The sequence below is a fragment of the Ranitomeya variabilis genome, chromosome 3, assembly GCF_051348905.1.
Source record: "Ranitomeya variabilis isolate aRanVar5 chromosome 3, aRanVar5.hap1, whole genome shotgun sequence".
In the NCBI taxonomy this organism is placed as follows: domain Eukaryota; kingdom Metazoa; phylum Chordata; class Amphibia; order Anura; family Dendrobatidae; genus Ranitomeya; species Ranitomeya variabilis.
This window is the reverse complement of record NC_135234.1, coordinates 503,451,323-503,473,626: the sequence shown is the minus strand read 5'-3', so window position 1 is coordinate 503,473,626 and position 22,304 is coordinate 503,451,323. Positions and strand designations below refer to the sequence as shown.

The 22,304-nt window shown below is 44.1% G+C and overlaps 1 protein-coding gene across 2 annotated transcripts in view; it reads left to right on the top strand.

The window, feature by feature from the left end:
- The window catches only part of CNGA3 (cyclic nucleotide gated channel subunit alpha 3), a 124,355-nt gene that overhangs the window by 8,834 nt on the left and 93,217 nt on the right, over window positions 1-22,304 (top strand). For both annotated transcript variants that reach the window (XM_077296862.1, XM_077296861.1), the window contains exon 2: window positions 12,803-12,947. In XM_077296862.1, coding sequence (XP_077152977.1) covers window positions 12,844-12,947 — 104 coding nt within the window. In that variant the 5' untranslated portion in view covers window positions 12,803-12,843. The remainder of the gene's footprint in view (window positions 1-12,802; window positions 12,948-22,304) is intronic.

Genomic DNA, 22,304 nt, shown 5'->3' with positions numbered 1-22,304 from the left:
ATAAGCAGTCTCCTTTAACCTCCAAACTCCATCATGTGCAGCCCCACTCCCCCTTCATCACATGCAGCCCCAGTCCATCATGTGCAGTCTCCTTTAACCCCCAAACTCAATAATGTGCAGCCTCACTCCCCCTTCATCATGTGCAGCCCCACTTACCACCCACTCCATCAAGTGCAGTCTCCTTTAACCCCCAAATTCCATAATGTGCATCCCCACTCCCCCTTCATCATGTGCAGCCCCACTTAACCCCCACGCCATCATGTGCAGTCTCCTTTAACCCCCAAACTCAATTATGTGCAGCCCCACTCCTCCTTCATCATGTGCAGCCCCACTTACCCCCCACTCCATCATGTGCAGCTCCACTCCCCCTTCATCATGTGCAGCCCCACTTACCCCCCACTCCATCATGTGCAGTCTCCTTTAACCTCCAAACTCCATCATGTGCAGCCCCACTCCCCCTTCATCACGTGCAGCCACACTTACCCCAACTCCATCATGTGCAGTCTCCTTTAACACCCAAACTCCATCATGTGCAGTCCTCCTTACACCCCCCACTTCATCACTTGCATTTACCCCCACCTATTGAATTCATTTTATAAAGAAAACAAAAAGGTTTTTCATACTTACCTCACCAGTCGCTCTCCTGCAGCGCCTCTCTGCTTCCAGCGTCTGGGACATGTCGGCGCGTGTGCGATGATGTCATTGTGCACGCCCGACACCTGACCCGGAAGTACAGAGAACATGGAGGGAGCAGGAGCTGCGCAGCCATCAAGGTGACGACAATGCACAGCTCCCGGCCCAGACGTCTGCGCTGATAGACTGTGATGCGGCTGTGTCTGCTGCCGGCCGCGTCACAATTTCCATCAGGCGGCCGGCCCTGTACTGCTGCTGGGGAAGCGGCCCGGGGGGCATTTGCCTCTCTGCCACCTGGCCCAGCCCACTCCTGCACAGCATACAGTACACATCATAACCTAACATTAAGAACTGATAAATATAAAGTATATAAAGTTCATATATTACCTACTTCAGAATAGCTTCCAGTAGTGCTTAAGCATATAAAAACTACATAGTAATAATAAAAGTAACAGTATTGACTGATGTGCTGCAGTAAAAAAATGCCTTTTTTGTGGTGGGCGAAACTTTTGTTGGGGCACCACACTAACATCCCTTTCTACCTGTTACTTAGGTAACGTTTTCATGGCTAATTATGATTGGGAGATAACATTTAGTGGGCTGTGTAAAGGTTAAAAGAGTTGTCCAGTCATATGATGTTCTTGATCTATCCTTAGCATAGGTCACAATGTCAGGTAACCTAGCACTTCAATCGTTCAGTTATTTTCAGTTCCTGTGAAAACTACAGCTCAGCTCCTATTCAATTACACCTAATAACTACCATTATTTTTACTTTTAGACCCCTTATATTCCATAATATTATCATAAGGGCTTGCTCACATTTTTTCCTCACCTAGCATTTATATGACATCCATATGACATGTGTATGCAGTTCATATGCAATGCGTTTTTAAAGGGAACCTGTCACCAGGTTTGGCAGATAAGAGTTATGGCCACCGCCATTCAGGGCTGATCTACACCATTCTATAATGCTGTATATCTGCCCCCAACCCGACCTGTAAGAACTGAAAAATAACTTTTATTATACTCACCTGCACGGAGGCCGGTCTGAGGGGTGTTGCTCTTCTTGGTCTGGTGCCTCCCATCTTCTTTTGATGCCGTCCTCCTGCTTGCTTCACGTGGATAATGCGTCCCTGCATCATCCATACAGTCTGCTCAGCATTGCGCTCCTGTGCAGGCATACTTATTTTCCCTATTGAGGACAGAGCAAAGTACTGCAGTGTGCAGGTGACGGGTAAGGTCAGAGAGGCCCATACTTCTGCAACAAGTCTCCAAATCAAATCTGTCTCAGACTTCGTGCCTGTAACTGTTCCGCAGAGGATCCTGAATTTAATAGTCTGATCGGAGCCCGTGTCCAAGTTAGTGTCAGTAACCTTTCTACAGAGGACCCAAAATGTAATAGTCTGAACAGAGTCCAAGTCCAATCTGTGTCTGCTTACCTGAACCTTGGGGTCAGCAGCATCAATACCGCCTGCCTAGGATTGGTGCCTGGTGACTAGCTGCAGCCAAGCCTGACTCCAACATCAGGAGCTCCAGTGAACACCTGGTAGTCGCTTAGCTACACACATTCTAGGTAAGCCCGGGTCCACAAAACCACGTGTGCCACCTGCGAATATAACAGTTTTCTTGGCCATGGGCCTTGCTGTCCCCAGTTCTCTCTGCACACAGAGCTGTGTCGGCAGTTGAGTTACTAGCGAGAATTTCGTTTCATCTGAAGACATTAAATGCCCGATTGCAAGCGTTAGCTGTGCAGGCCCAAGTAGCAGTACCTACTGCTGCACCTATTCTATCTGAAACATATGCTTCTAGAGTGAAACCCATCCTGTCTTATCTGCCATGGTACTACAGGTATCCGAACCAGTGCCATGGGTTCCTAGAACAGTGCATGCAGCACTATGAAGTTTTGGGTCATCAGTTTTCTTCTGATCGGGTCAAGGGGATTCTAATGTCCTACCTAGCAGGAGATACCCTTACATGGCATAATCCTCTATGGCAAATAGGACCTTCCATCACCTCAGACCTGTAGGCCTTCCTGATGGCCTTCCGAAAAGGTCTTCCGTAAGCCAAATGTAGAATCTTCTGCAACATCTTCCCTTCCTAGATTCCCAAAGCAGACCAGAAAGGTGACGCATGTGAGGAAACCATCACATTGGGCCCTGTCTTTCCAAAGATCACCCATTCCCCAGCTTGTTGAGGCAGTTACCTGTACAGAATCCATGAAAGTTGACTGTATTTTGCTGGCCGAACAAAAGCCAGAACTCAGTTGTGAGAAGGGATTGTGATATCGCTGCAGTTGTGTGGAACATCCTGATGGTCTTTGTCCTGAGAAGACTAAAAAACTCCAAAGCCTTGGGCCAGTTGTAGAGGCTACACTTGGCGGGAGTATTCCCTCTCCACCAATGACTGTAACTGTATCCATGGCAAGTTGAGGCTTCAGTCTGGTGGGAAAATTCTTGCTGTAAGCCATAAGGAGTCAGTGTCAGATTCCCCTCCAACATCTCCAGAATTCGGTGAGGGTGATGTTAGGTGAAGGAGAAATGCCACCAAAAGATAATTAAGTAATTTCAAACAAGAGCTCCAGACTGGAGCATTGCACACAGAAAAGATCACCTTCCATGTGCTGTCTGGTTTTCCCAAAGATTGTCCAGAGCTGAGAACTTTGAGGTTCTCAGCCAGAAATGTTGGCTAGTGTCAGGTGACACTGTATGATATCAGTAGGACATGCGTATGCAATTCGTATGCAATGTGCTTTTAACATCATCTTTAACATACAGTAATTCTCTGTCATTTCAAGCTAGTTTTCTAACAATAAACAAACCTATATACATAGATAGATAGACAGCATCCAGAAGAATAGAGGCAACACTCCAAAGTCCAAAAAATATAAATGGTTTATTGACCCATTGTAATAACAACGTTTCTTTCCAAATGTGGAACTTTCTCCAACTTACTGCCAGTCCTCATGCTGCAAGTGATGACATGAGTAAGGTTACCTCAGTACATTGGCTGTGAACTGCGATAAACTTTCTGACGTCACCACTTGTTACAGCAGTCAGATTCACACGCTACTCTCAGTGTGTTCCAGCTGCTGGGGTGAGCGGTAACCTTACTGATGTCACCGCTCATCACAGCCTCAGGATGTAGCAAAGTCGGGGATTGTTGTAAGATGTCCATATGGTGGATTACGGCAGACCCTTTGGATTACTTTTTTTTAGGGTATTAAATGGGTAAAAGAGGGTAATTGTTGGAGAGTGCTTTTTACAATTAAATACCTTTTCTCTTTAACTACGGGAATAGTAATGGGGGTGTCTGACAGTCACCATTCCATTACTTGCATGTAGAAAAGCCGCGGAGACACCATCACGTGTTTCTCAACGCAAGCAATGAATAGCCAGGTCTTTCACTGGGAGGGAACAACCACAGGAAGGGCAGCATCCAATAAAGGAAAACCACCTATGCCAAAACATGGTATCCATACACAGACACCTGTTTCGGGGTATTTGCCCCTCATCAGTGTGGAGTAGGAAACTGGCTATTGCCAGTGCCTGGTGAAAAGACTATAAACATAAGGGTGAATGACCTCGGGGAGATCAAAACATCCAACACCACGGAGACACCATCACGTGTTTCTCAACGCAGTGATCCAGAACACTGCCCCCATCCCTGATGGGAAATATGCAAATGCATGTAGAAAAGCCGTGGAGACACCATCACGTGTTTCTCAATGCAAGCAATGAATAGCCAGGTCTTTCACCGGGAGGGAACAACCACGGGAAGGGCAGCATCCAATAAAGGAAAACCACCTATGCCAAAACATGGTATCCATCCACAGACAGCTGTTTCGGGATATTTGCCCCTCATCAGTGTGGAGTAGGAAACTGACTATTAGGAGCAGTGCCTGGTGAAAAGACTATAAACATAAGGGTGAATGACCTACTCCACACTGATGAGGGGCAAATACCCCGAAACAGCTGTCTGTGGATGGATACCATGTTTTGGCATAGGTGGTTTTCCTTTATTGGATGCTGCCCTTCCCGTGGTTGTTACCTCCCGGTGAAAGACCTGGCTATTCATTGCTTGCGTTGAGAAACACGTGATGATGTCTCCGCGGCTTTTCTACATTCATTTGCATATTTCCCTTTAGGGATGGGGGCAGTGTTCTGGATTACTGCATTGAGAAACACGTGATGGTGTCTCCGCGGTGTTGGACGTTTTGATCTCCACGAGGTCATTCACCCTTATGTTTATAGTCTTTTCACCAGGCACTGCTTCTAATAGCCAGTTTCCTACTCCACACTGATGAGGGGCAAATACCCCGAAACAGGTGTCTGTGGATGGATACCATGTTTTGGCATAGGTGGTTTTCCTTTATTGGATGCTGCCCTTCCCGTGGTTGTTCCCTCCCGGTGAAAGACCTGGCTATTCATTGCTTGCGTTGAGAAACACGTGATGGTGTCTCCGTGACTTTTCTACATGCATTTGCATATTTCCCATCAGGCATGGGGGCAGTGTTCTGGATCACTGCGTTGAGAAACACGTGATGGTGTCTCCGCGGTGTTGGATGTTTTTAATCTCCCCGAGGTCATTCACCCTTATGTTTTTAGTCTTTTCACCAGGCACTGCTCCTAATAGCCAGTTTCCTACTCCACACTGATGAGGGGCAAATACCCCGAAACAGCTGTCTGTGGATGGATACCATGTTTTGGCATAGGTGGTTTTCCTTTATTGGATGCTGCCCTTCCCGTGGTTGTTCCCTCCCGGTGAAAGACCTGGCTATTCATTGCTTGCGTTGAGAAACACGTGATGGTGTCTCCGCTGCTTTTCTACATGCATTTGCATATTTCCCATCAGGGATGGGGGCAGTGTTCTGGATCACTGCGTTGAGAAACACGTGATGGTGTCTCCGCGGTGTTGGATGTTTTGATCTCCCCGAGGTCATTCACCCTTATGTTTATAACCTCTCCATTACTAACCCCCAGGCTTAATGTCAGCGGACATTACATAGCTGACATCAACTCCAAAACCATTACCCAGATTTCCATTGCACCAGGGCAATCGGGAAGAGCCGAGGCTGAGCCGAGGATGCACCAGAATTGTCGGATCTAATGAATGTGCCATTTCTACAGTGGTTGAGGGCTGGTGTTATTAGTATTGGAAGGGGCCAATATCAATGGCCCCTTACCAGCCTATTAATATTAGCTCACAGCTGTCTGCTCAGCCTTTACTGGTTATGAAAAATAGGGGATTCCTGACATCATTTTTTTGGGGTCTCCCTTTTTAAAAGCTACACTGACAGCTGTGAGCTGATATTAATAGGCTGGAAAAATACATGAATATTTTCCCCTTTCCAAATAATTGCACCAGTTTTCATATATATAGTCAGTGTATTGTCACTGAACAACCATGAGTGCATAAGTGCAGTGCCAGAACCACCATATAGTAACTATTATATTTCTCACTGACTTATATCTATCTAGTCTATATTCTATTCTGACAGTTCTGGCTGTCAATTTACTGTACTTGGCTGATGAAATGTTGGGTTTCTCTTGAGATGTGTGCATAACATTTGGATGGCACACACATGGTCCGTGTGCCGTGCGATTTTTTTCTCGCATCCATTGACTTGCATTGGTGAGTCTCGTATGTTTTACTTGGCCATACGCAGCAATTCCAGATGAGGAAAAACTAGTAGATCAACACTGCCACATTAAATAACATTGGTGCAAATGCAATGTGATTTTTTTTCTCACATTGTACAAATCGAATTTATTCTCAGATATGAGCAAATCCTAAGGCTACTTTCCCATGATTACCTTTTGGTGCGTTTTTGATGTTGCAGAATTTCTGCACCATTTCTGCACATATAATTTAACTTAGATTACATGCATTTTTTAATTGTGTTTTAGTGTATATTTTTTTACCTTGCACTTTTATTGCGTTTCTGACACTACGTTTTTTGTCTCTGTTTGGTGTGCCATGCTTTAAATAAAGCTGCTTTGTTTTTGATACTTCCTGTTTTTTGCTTTGACTAAACTTTATTGACATGCATCTTTGATGCATTTCCGCCTCTGAAACTTACTAAAAACACGTGTGGTTATTTTCTGTGGATTGTCATAATCTAATGTAAGTTTATCGGGAAAATTCGCAATTAACATGCTGCGAAATTGGGAAACGCACCCCGGGTTAGTTTACGCATATAAAATCCCATCCACATTGCTGGAGCTGTAATACATTGTGTTTTTGCGTTGTCTCCAAATGCTATTAACCTTCAGCTAATGATTAGTTTCACAGGGAACTAATATTTGTAATTTCTCCAAAAAATATTATTTTAAATTTTCACTGACTAATCTAATTGGAGAAAAGAAAAATTTATATTAAAACATAACTTTAAATGACAAATTTTATGTAAAATTTTGTTTTACTATTATTAAAACACACAAGTTTTTGCCCCCACATTATAACAGAGTTATTTAATATAATATTTCCTGTATGAACCCGAGAAGATGACTGCCCTAAAGGGCTTTGAGTCTAGATGTTATTATGCGTATTTCCAGTAGCTACCCCCTATATCATTAGATTGAGCTACCGCTCTGTTTGTTCAAATGCAGTTTTCAATAAACAGAATTATAGCAGTTACTAACAGCAATGTGATGTGTATTAAGTGGAGTCACTGCTATAATAAATTTATTACACAGGTCAACAAAAAAAAATTTTTTTTCTGGTGTCCAAAATATTTTAATGAATTTGGGGTATTTTTGGGGTGCTGATTCTGAATATGCTATCAGTTTTGCCAGATTGGCTCAAGTTTTTGACATTTTTGGTATCTTATTTATAGCACTTGTTGGTAAATGCGACGCATCATCTCATTAATTTCTTTGGATTAGTACTTGAACTGAGCAGTTCTCAATATAGTTTTGTGTTAATTAGTGTTCTAAAAGTTTGTTCATAGCTTGATTTTTGCACTAACTTTATGTTGTTGTCTGTTTTCCAGTGAAAAGCATGAACTCATCAAGAAGAAGTTGTCTTAACGATCCAGACTCATTCTGTTACATTTGTGGTGAATACACACTGCCAAAACATAGAAGAAACATAACAGACTTCGTAAAAAAAGTGTATTTTGCCTATTTTGGGGTTATGCTTGGGGACCAAGACAAGTTTTGGGCACCACACATAGTGTGCAAAGCATGTATCGAATTATTACGAAAATGGAGCAAAGGACAAAGAAAAAGCTTCAAATTTGGTGTTCCAATGGTGTGGAGAGAGCCAAAAAATCATCATGATGACTGTTATTTCTGTGCAGTGCAAGTGCAAGGATTCAATAAGCATAAGAAACGAAAATGGGAGTAACATGGAATCTGCAAGAAGGCCTGTCCCTCATTGTGAAGATGTGCCTGTACCTGTGTTTACCATAAATAACAGTCATCATGATGATTTTTTGGCTCTCTCCACACCATTGGAACACCAAATTTGAAGCTTTTTCTTTGTCCTTTGCTCCATTTTCGTAATAATTCGATACATGCTTTGCACACTATGTGTGGTGCCCAAAACTTGTCTTGGTCCCCAAGCATAACCCCAAAATAGGCAAAATACACTTTTTTTACGAAGTCTGTTATGTTTCTTCTATGTTTTGGCAGTGTGTATTCACCACAAATGTAACAGAATGAGTCTGGATCGTAAAGACAACTTCTTCTTGATGAGTTCATGCTTTTCACTGGAAAACAGACAACAACATAAAGTTAGTGCAAAAATCAAGCTATGAACAAACTTTTAGAACACTAATTAACACAAAACTATATTGAGAACTGCTCAGTTCAAGTACTAATCCAAAGAAATTAATGAGATGATGCGTCGCATTTACCAACAAGTGCTATAAATAAGATACCAAAAATCTCAAAAACTTGAGCCAATCTGGCAAAACTGATGACATATTCAGAATCAGCACCCCAAAAATACCCTAAATTCGATGAAATATCTTTGGCACCAAAAATGCTGTTGACCAGTGTTATCTATTGTCATTGGATATTAAATGGTGACAAATTTTTGACAGCAACACACTGTATTTTAGTTGGAGCTATCAATATAACTAGTATTAAAGTGCCCTCCCCTAGGATATCAGTATAAAGCACATAGGCATCACTGCTCTCCTAAGCCAACACAGGCTAAAAAGAAACATACAGTGCTCTTCAATATGGAACCGCAGATCCCAGCCAGGATGTACACTGGATAGATCGATTATCAAATGTATAAATTAAGCCTTACGCGTTTCCTCATGATTGATTACTGCCATGATCATCAGGGGCTAGCAGTTTTGTATTGAAGATTCAACGTGATTCTAATATCATTCTGATGTAACGTATGGGCAAGGTTGCTAGCCACTTAACCTTCAGCTAATGAACTATTAATCTGAATGTTAATGGCATTTTAAAGCTGCTCTGCTGTCGCATTGAAAGCTTGATTATCAGGCGTGTCGGCGCGTTTTCAGTCTCCGTTCAGTACACAGTGTGACAGTGAGCAGCGGCTGCAAGCGCCTCCTTATTCATTGACTGACCACAGTCTCTGCCCTGAGATGGCTGTCAATCAATAAGCCAGGGAGTGCTTACAGCTGTCGCTCACTGTATACTGAACGGAGACTGAGGCCATGCCAGCACACCTCTATGACTGAAAGACAAAGCTAACTTCCTCCTGGTAGCCATGCTTTCAGTGTGGCAGCTGGACAGCTTTAGAAAGATATTAGCCTGCAGATTAACCCTTTATCTGCAGGTTACTACAATTTGGGGACATGACAGGTTCCCTTTAAATACACAGATTTGCTATAACAGATTAGAAGAGATGATCTTGAAAATCCAGTGATTTATATTTATTGTTTTCTTTACTTTGCTTCTCTAGCTGTGGAATTTGCTGTTGAGACATCTTTGACCGCTCACTTATGCAGTCATCCTCAACCTCTTGCCTTCAGAATCTAGCAAATTAAATAAAATTATTCCCCAGATCAGAATGGTAAATTAATTCAGACCCTAGACCAGACCCCTAAGTTAATTTTCATGCCAGAACAAACTTAGACACTGGACTAAACCACAGAATAAATACATACTTCAGACCAGACCCTCAAAAGAAATTAAGATTCTAGACTCCGTACCCATGGATGCACAACCATTTTTGATCTAAGGGCCACATTGCCATACTGAACTGATCCCAAGGACTTCAAACGTATTTTTAAAGCGGTAGTTTCATGAATACATAGCCAGAACCACCAACAGTACATTAATACATGACCGGAACAATTTCAGAAGGATTTGAGGAGATTCTGTTCCAAAAAAATCAGCGTGAACACACACTAACTTAAACTAAGTCTTTTGTAACAGAAACTCAGCCAATCTTTCTTGTAATCTCAAATCTCTAAGTTTTGGCATGTTTTAAGGTTTAAAATAGATATGAAACACGTTTTGGATTGCTACATGTGTACAAGGTTAGAACCACCCTCAATAAATGAGTACAATGCCAGAACCACCGTCAGTGCATGAGTGCAGCGCCAGAACTACCATCAATGCATGAGTGCAGTGCCAGAAACACCATCAGTACATGAGTGCAGCACCAGAACCACCATCAGTACATTAATACTGATGCTTACTCCCTTCTGAGCCCCGCCATGCTCCAAAACAGTGGTTTTCCCGCACATGCAGGGTATCAGCATACTCAGGAGAAATTGTCCAACAAATTTTGTGGTCAATTTTCTCCTGGTACCCTTGTGAAAATAAAAAAAAATTGGTTCCAAAATAATTTTTTTGTGAAAAAAGTAAAATATTCATTTTTTCCTTCCACATTGCTTTAGTTCTCGTGAAGCACCTGAATGGTTAATAAACTTCTTGATTGTTGTTTTGCGCACCTTGAGGGGTGCAGTTTTTAGAATGGTGTCACTTTTGGGTATTTTCTGTTATATTGACCCCCCAAACTCACTTCAAATGTGAGGTGGTTGGAAAAATTAGAAATCGCTGGTCAAATTTTAACCCTTATTACGTCCTAAAAAAAAATATATGTTTCCAAAATTGTGCTGATGTAAATTTGACATGATATACAGCATTCTATAAGGCTGTATATCAGCCCCCAACCCGACCTGTAAGAGAAGAAAAATAACTTTTATTATTCTCACCTGCGGAGCGGTCCGGTCTGAGGGTGTCGCTCTTCTTGGTCCAGCGCCTCCCATCTTCTTACGATTGCCATCCTCCTGCTTGCTTCATGTTGATGACGCGTCTCTACATCATCCAAACAATCTGCTCGGCATCACGCTCCTGCATAGGCATACTTCTCTGACCTGTTGAGGGCAGCGCAAGGTACTGCAGTGAGCAGGCACTGAGAAAGGTCAAAGAGCCTCGGTGCATGCGCACTGCAGTACTTAGCGTTTCCCTCAACACAACAGGTCAGAGAAGTACGTCTGTGCAGGAGCGTGATGCCGAGGAGATTGTGTGGATGATGTAGGGACGCGTCATCCACATGAAGCAAGCAGGAGGATGGGGATCGTAAAAAGATGGGATGCGTGTAAGGTGGACGACCAGACTGCGGGTACCTGTGTGCCGGATCTGGAACTGAAAAGGCTTCATCCTCTGTTCCCGGGGAGAAGCTTTAGTGAAGTGGACCTTCCTCTGTTGCCTGAGAGCTGGAGGGAGAACTTCCTCCTGACCGAGGGGGGGCAGAGATATAAAAGGGAAAAGCGTGTGCAGCAGAGCAGTTTGGCGCCAACCCAGGGCAGCACGCAAGGAGGTGAGCGGCACCACAGAGTACCAGAACTGCGGCAGGGCCCTACCGTCTGAAGAGGACCGCCGCGCTGTGGGGATCAATGTGCCCAGCAGCAATCCAGAGGGAGGGACCGCTGCAGAGAGTGCAAAGCAGCAGCCAGGGAGAGAAGTGCTCCATCCTGGGAGCACCAGCCATGCGTAGGTCAGCGTCTGTTTTCTCACGCCGCCAGCCGCAGGGATCAGTGAGTGCAGAGGTCCCAGAGCATCCGTATAGTGCAGCCCCATGCTCAAGCACCCCCACCGCCACCACTGAGAGCGACTGTGAGGAGAGACATGCAGGGTGCCCGTTGATCACCACGAAGCAAGGTGCTGAACGTTCTGGGCTAGTGAGTACTGTGTGCATGCTGGCAGAGAGAGATCAGGTGCAGTACCCCGCCAGAGGAGCAGCGTGCCAGTGGTTGTCGGCGCTTCAGTCTTGGCAGGAGCAGGCACCGTGCGGCATAGAGAGAAGAGTGCAGCGCGCCCAGTAGCTGACAGAGTTTGAGGTGCCGTGTGCTTCATGACTGTGAGTACAGCGCACGTGCCGCAAAGAGAGAACCGAGTACTGGATAGACCTGTGTAACCCACCTTACCAGCATATGCTTTCCCGCTCACGGGAGACCCTGATTTTGCCAGTTTATATTTGCTGAGCCATGTTGGGCTCGTACAATACTGTGGCCCTTATCAGCCACTGTAGCATATGGACCAGGCTCAGCGGAAGGTACCGGAGACCGACGGCTGCCACCAGAAGACAGGGCATTGATGCCCACAGGAGCTTCCTGGAAAAGACATCGCGCCAGCCATTGCCGATGCTATTGAATTCACAGCAGGAGTTACAATTTGAGGAACTTCTGGCACAAGTGCTTCACAGGAAATGCCGTTACTAGAACCGTTATTCTTTATCTCCCAATATCCTTTGCCATCTATACTGTTTACTTCACTGTTTTAACCCTTTACCTCCATGCATGGAGTATTCCCCTGTTATTAAACCTGTTATCCCTTGCTCTGCCTCCTGTCCGTCACTGCATCCTGCAACCTGCTTACAGGCGCCCAACCAAGACATGCACTGCCTCTCGGACCAGACTGCCCCACAGGTGAGTATAATAAAAGTTATTTTTCTTCTCTTACAGGTCAGGTTGGGGACAGATATGCAGCATTATAGGATGCTGTATATCAGCCCTGAAAAGTGGTGGCCTTACTTCACATTGGCCAAAACTGGTGACAGGGTTGCTTTAAATGCTTACATCCAGAGAACCTGGTGACTACCTCTGCATGGGCACAAGGACAATGTGAATTAACTCATTACTCCAAAGTAATCACACTGCACACAGCAGTTCACATTTTAGTTTCCTAATATTTGGACACTTTTTATACTGATACAATTTTTTTTGTTTATTTAGTCATTTACTACACTGTGAAGACCATTTGGTTGTGATTCAGGATGGCTGCCATAGTGACTACTCAATCATCATATCCAGTGCTGCACCGAATATCCATCAGGACAATTGATGAAGATATAGAAAGAATTGAAAATGGAAACAGCAGGTAAATGAATGTAACATACATGTATCATGCAACATAAAGTCCAACAAGTCAAAGCTATGCTGAAAATGATAAAGAGAAACTATCCCAAAGGACTGTAATCTAGACTACAGACTAAACTATAATACAGAATATCCTTGTCATCAGTGGTGTAACTTGAAGATTGTGGGCCCCAATGCAAAATCTCTAATGGGGCCCCAAATTATCACAGATCTTTAATAGTAATAGTCTTTTCACACAGTGCAAAGAGAACTTTGGGGTCCCTCCTTGTCTCCAGGGCCCGGGTGAGACTGCAACCCCTGCACCTATTATAGTTGCGCCCATGCTTGTCATCACATCATAACCTGCCTTTCTGGGGAATTTAAAACTGATCTGTAATTTTAACATGTTGTCAACTGTATGGTGGCCGCAATGGGGTACAGCAGATCCATCCTTATTCATTCTAAGGCCGGCGTCACACTAGGCGTATGAAAATACGGTCCGTTTTTTTACGGTCGTAATACGCAGTAATTGTCCCAAGACACTGTTCCGTATTCAATGCGAGGATGCAATTTTTACGCACAAGTTTATCCGTGTGTCATCCGTATGGCATCCGTATGGCTTCCGTACAGCGATTTTTTTGCGCAGGCTTGCAAAATGGACATATCATGGATCCATCGGCTCAAATATTCTTATAACCATATATACAGTCTATATATTTATATATATCAGTGAGACATATATATATATATATATATATATATATATATATATATATATATATATATTTATGTTTAATACAGCGCTAGATAGCAGAAAAGCCGGTTATTCAATTGCCGGCTTTTCCTATCTCCTTCACAAACCAGACAGGATATGACACATGGTTTACATACAGTAAACCATCTCATATCCCTTCTTTTATTACATATTCCTCTTTACTAATGTAAGAAGTGTATGTGTGTTAAGTTTGGGGGCTCTAGCTATTAAATTAAAGGGTTAAATCCCGGAAAAAATTGGCGTGGGCTCCCGCGCAATTTTCTCCGCCAGAGTGGGAAAGCCAGTGACTGAGGGCAGATATTAATAGCCTAGAGAGGGACCATGGTTATAGGACCCCCCCGGCTAAAAACATCTGCCCCCAGCCACCCCAGAAAAGGCACATCTGGAAGATGCGCCTATTCTGGCACTTAGCCTCTCGCTTCCCACTCCCCTGTAGCTGTGGGATATGGGGTAATGAAGGGTTAATGTCACCTTGCTATTGTAAGGTGACATTAAGCCAGGTTAATAATGGAGAGGCGTCAATTATGACACCTATCCATTATTAATCCAATAGTACGAAATGGTTAATAAAACACACACACATTATTAAAAAGTATTTTAATGAAATAAAGACACATGGTGTTTTAATATTTTATTATACTCTTAATCCACCTGAAGACCCTTGTCACCTGAAACAAAGTTAAAAAAACAAACAACAATATTCCATACCTTCCGTCGTTACAGTCTTGTCCCACGCTGTAAATCCATCTGAAAGGGTTAAATCATTTTACACCCAGGAGCTCTGCTAATGCAGCTGTGCTCCTGGCTGTAAAACTTGGTGAATGAATGGAATGCAGGGGAATGTACTGTAGTTACCTCGAGTTGCGGTGATGCGCCCTCTGCTGGATGAACTCATATGAACTTGAGCGTGGGAAAATATTGAGAAAAGTTCCCAGGCTCGAGTTCATCATACCGGTGCGTATTTCTCGCAAGTCACATGCATGTTCCGTGTGTAATCCGTAATTTTCTCGCCCCCATAGACTTTCATTGGCGTATGTTTTGTGCAATACGCTGACAAACGCAGCATGCTGCGATTTTCTACGGCCGTAACATACCGTATATTACGGATGCGTAATATAGGGCAGATAGGAGTTGCCCCATAGAGAATCATTGGGCCGTGTGCAATGCGTATTTTCTGGACGTATTTTCTGCTCTCATACGTCCATAAAACTCGCTAGTGTGATGCCGGCCTAATAGGGGCTGATGTGCAGTACCCAGCGATGACTAGTATGCAGTTCACAAAGCTTTTCAGCCCCACTACTGATTCCCTCCACCGCTGTTAGCACCAGAAACAGCTGATTGGTGATGATGCCTGGTGTCACATCTACAGCAATCTAATATTGTTGACCTATCCAAAGGATATGCCATCAATATAATAGTACTGAACAACTCCAATTTACATTTTCAGAGGTGGTCAAAAACAGTGTAAGCTGCTTCACGATAAGCTCCTTCAGTTTTTGGGCAAGCAAATTTAAACAGTTTTTAAAGCATTTTGCAAGGGTTTTTTGCCTGAAATGTTTTTTTGCAGGCTTTTAATGGCGCAGTGCCTAGCTGGTATGGGTTTCATCAAGAGCCGCTTCAAATAAGTGACATGCACGTTTTACCCTACCAGACATGTTTAAAAACTTATAGCAAGCAAGAAAGGTAGGAAAAAAAAACCTACAAAGTAGGTACCCATAAAATAAATTTTATTAATTAAGACATAAACAAATACAAACTATACAATAAATCAGAGGCTGCTGTGCACTGATGCAAGGCAACACTAACATATACAGATGGTGATTACATATACATGTCTCAGTAGATGAGTAAAGCATAAGCCCTAATGTATAATAGTAATATTGGGTAAACCTTCCCCAAATACATATGAAAAAAGGGCTAGAATGAAAATGTTACACTTACATGTATGCCACACCGACTGTGTGGGGAGAAGTTGCTGGGGACCCACCTGTCCAACTGTTCTACAGTGCAGCTCAGTCCTCAGTGGCTTTTAGGTTATGTGCTCACGTTCAGGATTTTTCACATTTTTTTCGCTATAAAAACGGCAAAAAAACGCTCACATTAAGCATCATATTTATTAGAATGCAATCCACAATTTTTGTGCACATTCTGCTTTTTTCCTGCGGCAGAATTGCATTCTAGAAAAAAACACAGCATGTTCAATCTTTGTGCGGAATCGCGGGGATTCCGCACACATAGGAATGCATTGATCCGCTTAGTTCCCGCATGGGCTACGCCCACCATGCGGGGAGTAAGAGGATCATGTGCGGTTGGTACCCAGGGTGGAGGAGAGGAGACTCTCTCCAGGCCCTGGGAACCATATAATTGTTAAAAAAAAAGAATTAAAATAAAAAAATCGTGATTTTCGCAAGGCATTACTGGGAACGGGAGCATCGCGAGGAGCGGGAAGGCTGCCGGGGCCGCCGGAAAGTGAGAATATCATGATTTTTTATTTTATTTATTTTTTTTTTTAACAATTATATGGTTTCCTCTCCTCCACCCGGGGTACCAACCGCACATGATCCGCTTACTTCCCGCATGGTGGGCATAGCCCCATGCGGGAAGTAAGCAGATCAATGCATTCCTAGGTGTGCGGAATCCCCACGATTCCGCACAAAGAATGAACATGCTGCGTTTTTTCCGGAATGTGATTCCGCCGCGTAAAAAAATGCAGCATGTGCACAAAAATTGCGGATTGCATTCTAATAAGTAGGATGCTTAATGTAAGTGTTTTTAAGCATTTTTATCAATATATAAAAATGTGAAAAAAAACGCGAAAAATCCTGAACGTGTGCACATAGCCTAAAGTTTCTTTTTCTCCAAAACGCTGCAGTCAAACATATCTGGCTGAGTTCATACAGCCAGTGCCTGATACATGCTGCCCGTCAATCTCTGTAGATCAGGATAGCAGACTGTCAGTCATTACATCTCTAACACTGTTAAATCCCCTTTTCTATAAAACAGGCTCCGGAGACAGATTCTAAGGGAGATCTATGTCCAGCCCATAGATCTTAACAGCTCCTTTGCATATAAGAAAAAAGTAGATTTCTCTGGAATAAGGCATCTGATAACAGGTATCAAGGCATCATTTTGACTGAGTACCTCTGTCACTCTGTATGGTCTCAGGTACCCCATATCCGCAGACCACATCACATCAATTTTTGTGTTAGGTTTGGTCCCAGTACAAGCTTCAGGCCACCAATGCATACCAGGAAGTATTCATAAGTACCCAACATAGATAGCTGTATGTAGTCCATCTGCAGTCTCTGAAACATGTTGAAGACAGGAGATCAAAAAGGAGCATATAGGAACATGAAAATAAACTTTATTAGAAAAATGTTTAAAACCAACACATTAAAAACACCAATTGAAAACACCAGGAAGATCCGGAAATAATTACAACAATATGGGTATAATCTTATTGACCATCAAAGACACAGTATAACCTTATAACCCATAATTGATGCAAATAAAGGGAGATCAATAGTACCCACACCTCCACAGAAAGGGACCGAATCCACAGGCCCACCTATATGTATAGTAACTGCCAGTAACACCTGTGCGGTTATATTACTGCAGATTAGGTTAAATGCCACCAGTTCCCAAAGAGGCTGGATGTGGGAAACGTCTCGAGGGGCAATAGAAATAAACAGCCGACCGGCATAATATAGTCCACCTCGGAACATGAACCCTGCCCGGGTCTTACCCTATATCCGTAGTCCCTGGTACGGGCGCAACCCCCGACGCACGTTTCGCTGCTTCCATGCCTGCTTTTTCAAGGGGAGTGCCTTGTTCTCAAATTTAGGACCTTAAATATCCCATTTCCGGGTCATGTGACTAAGTCCGGTACCAAGCTGTTACACAGCGGCGCATGCGTCGGCGGCTCACCACCACGTCACCCCCCAGGGCCGGCCAACGTCAGCGGACAGGTGAGTGGGTGCAGGGGTACCATAGCAACCCAGTCCGAAGCCGCGGACGCTAATTGGCCGGACACGGGAGGCGCAGGAGGGGAGCAAGCAGGCGCACGCGCACCACAGCTCAAAGGACTATACGCAGCATGCTTGGATCGCATAATAACAAAAGAGGATTGAAACATAATATAGAAACATACGTGCAAACAAACATTTAAGCATAAAAAACACCCATAATATACATAGGCAAAAACAGCCATTGACGCACAATATATACATTAGTAGTCCATAGTCCTCAATAATTGCATGATGCAGCGATGTCCACACGTTCTTTAACATAATGCGTGAATCCCACGGAAACAAGAGGAATAATAAGTCCAATATATATATAATCTAGATTAGGAGTAAAGAAAGAAGAAAAAATGAAAACAATAAATTAAAACAAAGCACAAACGCAGAGGGGAACTCCACAGGCAAGCATATATATGCGCATATGAAAAAATAGAGTATCACAGGAATGGGGCAAAATTCAAGGCCTCATTAAGGCCATGGGGTTTGGCTGTATCAAGAGTCACAATCCATTTAAGCTCACGTTGAGCAAGAAGCTGCTTCACATTTCCACCTCTTATTCCCATATGAATCAATTCGATCCCCCGTACCATAAAGCTTTTCGGGTCACAATTGTGAACCTCCTTAAAATGCTTGAGGATCATAGTAAGCTCCGATTCATCCTCCACTGTCCTGGCCGCGCCAATACCCCGCACATGCTCCCTCACTCTCACTCTTAGTTCTCTCGACGTTAGCCCCACATAGATCAGTGGGCAACCACAAGTGGCATAATATACCACATTCTTACTACTACAGGAAATGTACTCTTTGATTTGGAACTCCCTATTGCCGTCGGCAGAGTGAAAGGAGGTGCTGCGCAGGATATTGGCGCAGGCCAGAGAATGGCCACAAGTATAACAACCCCTAATTCGTCGTGTTGAACCAAAAAGGCTTCTAGTTGGTGCCGTGTAATGGCTCCTCACTAGTATGTCTTTCAAATTTTTGGCCCTCCGTGGGGTCATGCGGGGATAATCAGACAAATACGGACCCAAAGAGGGTTCTGTGCCGAGAATGCGCCAATGCGCCAATGTTTACCCAAGATGGCACTGATGTCCATTCATGGTTATATTCCAATATAAATCTAATTGTTTCGTCACCAGCGGCCCTTCTCCCCCTATTGTTCAGCAAATGATTACGTGGGGTCCTCCTGGCCCTATTATACCCGTATCGAACACATCGCCTACTATAGCCCCTTTGTTGGAACCATTCACTTAGATCTTCTGCCTGTCTTTCAAAAGTATGGTCAGTGGAGCAGATCCGCCTCATCCGGATGAACTGTCTGACCGGGACGGCCCTAATCGTGGCTTGGCTATGCCCAGATGACGCATGAATCAACGAATTCACCGCCGTTTCTTTACGAAAAACATCTGTTTCAATAGATGAATCAAGGCCTACCTTAAGACAGATATCCAAAAAGTCAATGGTATCATAATCATACTTATAAGTAAGCCTAATATTGAATGAATTAGAATTGAGCACAGCCATAAAATCCTTGAGTTGTTGTTCCGTACCACGCCAAAAAAACAAAACATCATCAATATAGCGCAGCAAGTACAGCACATGGTCGGCGGCCCCCGCCCCCGCGTCACCAAAAACCAACCTCTCCCAAAACCCAAGGAAGAGGTTGGCGTACGCGGGCGCGCAGGCCGCACCCATGGCTGCGCCACGCTTTTGTTGGTAAAAAGAATCTTTGAAGGTAAAAAAATTATGCGTTAGAACAAATTCCAACAACTCAAGGATAAGCTCACACAAAGGGCCGTCCAGGTCGGAGGCCCCCAGGAAGAAGCGGACCGCCCGTAGGCCATCCGAGTGGTCGATACAGGTATAAAGGGCCTCCACATCAGCCGTTACGAGGAGAGTACCACTATCCACAAAGACCCCGTCAACCCTGGTCAGGACATCCGTTGTGTCTTTAACAAAAGATGGTAGGGTTTCCACAATTGTTTTAAGATAGTAATCTGTAAATTTACATGCCGGGTGACATAGGCCCTGCATGCCTGACACAACCGGACGTCCCGGAGGGCCGACCGGGTCCTTGTGGACCTTGGGCAGGAGGTAAAATGTTGGAACCTTGGGATATTTAACCATCAGGCCATCCAGAACTTTTTTGCTGATAATACCATCCTCCAATGCTCGGCACAGAATTTTCTGCAGCTGCCCAGAGAAGGAGGCCATCGGATCATGGGTAAGTTTTACATACACATTCTCATTGCGGAGCTGTCTAAATGCCTCCTTTTCATACTTTTCCACCGGCCAAATCACGATATTTCCCCCCTTGTCAGCCGCCTTAAACACCACATCTTACCATGATTGTAGTTGGCCGATAGCCTCTCTCTCACTTTTTGTTAGGTTATCAAATTGCCTCCGCGAGGACAGTTTCTTAAGATCTTCCGTTACTAATTTGGTGAACACCTCCACAGCAGGGCAAAGTGACAAGGGGGGAAAACTCATAGATCTAGGAAGTATAGCCGATGGAAACTTACCCATGGATGTATTAGATTGTTCCTCCAACAACTCCTCCAAAATTCGGAGAGTCTCCTCCTCTGTGCAGCCCAATGTGTCCGACCCCTGTCCCTTTCCAGAGTGTAGTTTCTTCAAAACCAATTTCCGTGAAAATAAATGGAGGTCTTTTAAGGCTGTAAAAAAATCAAAGCCATTAGTTGGTGAAAAAGACAAACCTCTACTCAAGACACTCACTTGACTACTGGTAAGGACGTGGTCGGACAGATTGATTACCTGTAAGTCCCCCTGGGTCCGATTGTCCAACTGCTTCCCCGCCGACCCCTTTTTAACATTTTGTAATCATTTGCTGTACAATAGGGGGAGAAGGGCCGCTGGTGACGAAACAATTAGATTTATATCGGAATATGACCATGAATGGGACAACATCAGAGCCATCTTGGGTAAACATTGGCGCATTCTCGGCACAGAACCCTCTTTGGGTCCGTATTTGTCTGATTATCCCCGCATGACCCCACGGAGGGCCAAAAATTTGAAAGACATACTAGTGAGGAGCCATTATGAGAAGCCTTTTTGGTTCAACACGACGAATTAGGGGTTGTTATACTTGTGGCCATTGTCTGGCCTGCGCCAATATCCTGCGCAGCACCTCCTTTCACTCTGCCGAAGGCAATAGGGAGTTCCAAATCAAAGAGTACATTTCCTGTAGTAGTAAGAATGTGGTATATTATGCCACTTGTGGTTGCCCACTGATCTATGTGGGGCTGACGTCGAGAGAACTAAGAGTGAGGGTGAGGGAGCATGTGCGGGGTATTGGCGCGGCCAGGACAGTGGAGGATGAATCGGAGCTTACTACGATCCCCAAGCATTTTAAGGAGGTTCACAATTGTGACCCGAAAAGCTTTATGGTACGGGGGATCGAATTGATTCATATGGGAATAAGAGGTGGAAATGTGAAGCAGCTTCTTGCTCAACGTGAGCTTAAATGGATTGTGACTCTTGATACAGCCAAACCCCATGGCCTTAATGAGGCCTTGAATTTTGCCCCATTCCTGTGATACTCTATTTTTTCATATGCGCATATATATGCTTGCCTGTGGAGTTTCCCTCTGCGTTTGTGCTTTGTTTTAATTTATTGTTTTCATTTTTTCTTCTTTCTTTACTTCTAATCTAGATTATATATATATTGGACTTATTATTCCTCTTGTTTCCGTGGGATTCACACATTATGTTAAAGAACGTGTGGACATCGCTGCATCATGCAATTATTGAGGACTATGGACTACTAATGTATATATTGTGCGTCAATGGCTGTTTTGCCTATGTATATTATGGGTGTTTTTTATGCTTAAATATTTGTTTGCACGTATGTTTCTATATTATGTTTCAATCCTCTTTTGTTATTATGCGATCCAAGCATGCTGCGTATAGTCCTTTGAGCTGTGGTGCGCGTGCGCCTGCTTGCTCCCCTCCTGCGCCTCCCATGTCCGGCCAATTAGCGTCCGCGGCTTCGGACTGGGTTGCTATGGTACCCCTGCACCCACTCACCTGTCCGCTGACGTTGGCCAGCCCTGGGGGGTGACGTGGTGGTGAGCCGCCGACGCATGCGCCGCTGTGTAACAGCTTGGTACCGGACTTAGTCACATGACCCGGATATGGGATATTTAAGGTCCTAATTTTGAGAACAAGGCACTCCCCTTGAAAAAGCAGGCATGGAAGCAGCGAAACGTGCGTCGGGGGTTGCGCCCGTACCAGGGTCTACGGATAAAGGGTAAGACCCGGGCAGGGTTCATGTTCCGAGGTGGACTATATTATGCCGGTCGGCTGTTTATTTCTATTGCCCCTCGAGACATTTCCCACATGCAGCCTCTTTGGGAACTGGTGGCATTTAACCTAATCTGCAGTAATATAACCGCACAGGTGTTACTGGCAGTTACTATACATATAGGTGGGCCTGTGGATTCGGTCCCTTTCTGTGGAGGTGTGGGTACTATTGATCTCCCTTTATTTGCATCAACTATGGGTTATAAGGTTATACTGTGTCTTTGATGGTCAATAAAGATTATACCCATATTGTTGTAATTAT